The following is a 3,803-nucleotide window of genomic DNA, read 5'->3' on the forward strand; positions in this document are numbered from 1 at the left end:
TTTAATTTTTTTTTTTTTTTTTTTTTTTTTTTTTTTTTTTTTTTTTTTTTTTTTTTTTTTTTAGTTGGGAGAATGACTGAGGGGCCTTGAGGGCTGTGGGGACATTTAGTTAGGGGCAGGGCCATGAACGTTCTCTTATAAGCAATCACATGCAGCAGCGGGATTTTTAAATCTACCTGTGTCTGGCGGATTGAGCGTCGCCTCGTCACGTTTTTTTGTGAGCGGACCTAAGACCGGGAACACAAAACAGAGAAAAAAGGACAATTTTGTGGGGAAAGATGGGGGTTGGGAGAGGTGGTGGATGGGGAGGGGAGGAGAGAAAGCAGAAAAGGGGAGGGTGGGGGAGGCAGAAAAAATAAGCCAAAAAAAGCAAAATTCGTTTGCAAGAAAAAGAAACCAAGAAAAGAGAAAAACGTTTCTATTACCCAATTTTGTTCCCCTCCCCAGAAAAAGTCATGCCCCAAAGAAAAGGTGGGTTTTGGGGGACGGGGTGCCTGAGTGGGCTGAGGCCTGTCTTAAAACATATTGACTTGGTGGGAAAGGATTTGGCTCGTTGGCATGTTTGCTAATTGCTGGAAATGAAACAGTGTTAGAGGAGTGGTGAGAGGGGAGGGGAAGCCTGGGAAACCAAGGCTGGCTGCCACCCAGGCCACCTCTCATAGAGGTCCCTTTGGGACCAGCCAAGTGCTGCCTCCTGCACCCAGACTACAAAGAGAAAAGGCTGTGCAGAAAGGACTCTGCTTCTCTCTGAACCACTCAGGAGAGAAGACGGCAGAAGGGGTTTGAGGGCAGCCCACCTGAAGCTCACAGCTTCCAGAGCCCTCTGCTCTCCACTGGAGGGCTATGAGGAGGTCACCTAGGGCTGCCCACCCACCTTCTCAGCCTCACCCACCAGCAATTCTCTTCCATCTGCATTCACAGGCCTGGCTTCTCACCCCATCTCCCCAGTGTGGGCAAAGCAGGGAAAGGGGTCATCAGGTCTTGCCCTCCACTCCAGCTCATCCCTCCACATTCCCATCAACCTTGTCCCTTACCCAGGCCTCCTTTCCTCCCCCCAAAATTGTAAACTTGCCCCCAGCCCCGCCCCCAGCCCCTGCTCCACTGCAAAAGCCCTCTTCCCCACTGGGAGGGTTCAGCCTGGAAACGGGAAACAGGATACACAGTTTCCTGACCCAGCCTGGCACATAAGGTACTAGGGTGGGAAGTGCTGGGAAGCATCAAGTGGCCCTGGTGCCAGGGAAAGGCCCAGGACCGAACCCAGAGATTGGCTCCAGGCTTCGCTGATTAGGGGATTGGTCAGGGTAAAGCTGGAACTCAAAAGCCTCAGGGGGTTCCCAGGATAGCCGGTTTCTCCTCAATGGCTTTGGAAGCTTGGATTTGCAAGGCCCAGGCTAGCTCTGGAAGACTTTACCTTATAGGCAATGTTGGCCCCAAGGGAACTCACTGGGAACGGGTCTCTTCTTTGTGAGAGCGTGTGAATGGGAATGAAGTCAGCAGGCCATGCACACGTGCATGTGAATATGAAGTAGGTGTGTGTGTGTGTTCACGTGCTCCTGAGTCAACCACTTCCTCTTAGAGCCAGTGTGAAGATTCAGTGAAATCACCTGAATGTGTCAGGCCCCAAGCAGGTCTGTAATAAACAATGGTTAAAAATACAGAAAGTGTGGGCATAGGTGGTGTGGGGGTAGGGGCAGACAATTTGTGTGGAGATGTTGGGGTAGATGGTCAGTAGTAGGAAGTGATGGGTACTACATATGTGGCATATGAGAAAGCCTCCATGAGAAAGATATGGGGTGGACAGCCTATGTGAACGTGTGGGTGTAGAAGGTCAGAAAGCGGGGAGTGTTGAGATGAGATGGACAGCCTGTGAGGTACTTGGGTGAGAGCCCCACAGGTCACCTGGGTAGGTGGCCCATTAGAGGGCAGAGGAATGTGGAGAGCTGAGGTTGTATGGAGTGTACTGAGGTAAATCATCTGTGGGGAATCAGGGTGCTTTTAATTTAGATGGGATTAGTGTAGATAATGTCTCTGGACTGTGTTTGGGTTGTTAGGAGGCAGGGTTAACGAGGAGGCGTCATTAAGAGGTTGGAGTACACACCTGAAATGAAGGACACAGGGTCCATATGGGAGGTGTTGGGATGTACATGGATGGGTTGAGTGCATAAGCTGTTCTGTAATTAGCACGAGAAGATTCTGGGCGAGGGGTGCAGGGTGTTATGAGTACTTTATCTGTGTGCAGGGTTCCCGTGGTCTCTAGGTAGACAACATGTGAAAAAAGTTGAGGGCATTGGGGGCAGTGGTGTGAATATTGGAGTACAGTCCACATGCACTCAGGAGTATAAGGTCTGTGTGTGGGTGTTATGAGGACACATGATATATATCCAGGAATACTAGGGAACATGGGCCAATGTGGATCATACCAGGGAGCATGGCGCGGTGTGGGTGATGGGAATTTCAGGGAAAGTTACACGTGTATGCTTTGTGAAAGTGTTAGGAATTGTGATATATGGGGTACTGGGGCACATGGTCAGTGCACTGGATGACTGGGAGCATGATTTGTACGTCGAATGGTTGAGACTCTGACTACTGTTTCACTTGAGTACATTTTGTGGAAAGGCTGGGGGTATAAGGGCACATTAAGGATTCCTGGGTACAAGGTCGTTGGAAACAGGGTCTGGGAAGGCACAGCAGAGGGTGGGCTTTGTGGAGGTGTTGGTGTGTTCTGGAGTAGTAAGATGGGGTGTCAGAAGGGTGACATGGGGCTGTTTGCGTGGATGTTCTGTTAGGGTGGCTGGAATCTGCAATTATCCTCTGTCGTAGACAGGTAGAAGGTGTTCTGATTCATCTTGGTGTGTGGAAGTTTGGCAGAACTGTCCAGGGGCATGTGCCAGGCCTACCAGCAGACCTGTAGCAAACAGGAGTTCAGCAACAGCAGCTTGGGCCCAAGGAAAGACATTCTGATGGGGATGGATGGGTGAGCTGTGCAGTGAGTGGAGGGGCCCTTGGCAAGAAGCTTCTCTGATCCCTCGGGGGATGTAGAGGGGTTTTTGTATAGGAGACAGAAATCTCCCAAAAAAGGAGGGCAAGAGGATCACAGCCAAGGGCCCTCAGCTCAAGTGAGGGGCTCTGGGTGTCACATGATAGATGTAAATCTGCTCAGGCTGGTCTGGTGGAGAGAGACAAAGAGCCTGTGTTGTCCTTAAAGTAGCCAAAGTGAGTATACCACGTCTAGCTCTAGATGTGGGAGGTGGTACAAGGCAGGAGTGGGTATCTAAGCAGGAGATAGTTCTATCACCTGAAGCCGCCAGCAGCCACACTGAGAAGAGAGGGCTGTGTGTATCACTGGAGAGAAGGTGGGTGAATCTAGGCTAAGTGACTGTTGCCCTTACCATGGCTCTCTAGGGTATGAAGAACTTCTTGGGGTGGACGTGTGTGGGATGCTCCTGGGAGGCCTGGCAGGTACCCTTACCTTCCTCTCAAGGTGTGCAGAGGCTACAAGGACGTACTGCTGCTCACTGACCCCACCAAGGCCCAGCTCCGGGGCCAGGAGCTGGTCAGGTACCTGACAGTCAGGGTGTGTTTGTGGGCTGTGTCCATGGGGTGCTGGGCCTTGTGCCCGCGCCCTTACCGTCCTCGGTGGGCACGTAGAGGTTGAGATACAGGCAGTCCTCGCTCTGGTTCTGCACGTAGGTGGCGGCCGCCTCCAAGTTGTCGGTGAACCACACAGGCAGCATGATGGCCGGCAGCGCCCCGTGCAAGTTCTGCGGGCAGGCGGGCGGCAGGGTGGTGGCGTTGCGCACGCC

At 52.0% G+C, this 3,803-nt stretch overlaps 1 protein-coding gene across 3 annotated transcripts in view; it reads right to left on the bottom strand.

The window, feature by feature from the left end:
* Window positions 1-3,803, bottom strand: part of Nlgn2 (neuroligin 2) — a 16,684-nt gene that overhangs the window by 9,184 nt on the left and 3,697 nt on the right. Inside the window, exons 2-3 of one of the 3 annotated variants that reach the window (XM_010614850.3) lie at window positions 3,629-3,761; window positions 177-227 (exon numbers count right to left, since the gene is read on the bottom strand). In XM_010614850.3, coding sequence (XP_010613152.1) covers window positions 177-227; window positions 3,629-3,734 — 157 coding nt within the window. In that variant the 5' untranslated portion in view covers window positions 3,735-3,761. Of the gene's footprint in view, window positions 1-176; window positions 228-3,628; window positions 3,798-3,803 lie in introns of those variants that run through there. The other 2 variants (XM_010614849.3, XM_010614851.3) reach the window with 2 other exon arrangements.

The sequence above is a fragment of the Fukomys damarensis genome, unplaced genomic scaffold, assembly GCF_012274545.1.
Source record: "Fukomys damarensis isolate Sample0158 unplaced genomic scaffold, DMR_v1.0_HiC HiC_scaffold_13, whole genome shotgun sequence".
Classification (NCBI taxonomy): domain Eukaryota; kingdom Metazoa; phylum Chordata; class Mammalia; order Rodentia; family Bathyergidae; genus Fukomys; species Fukomys damarensis.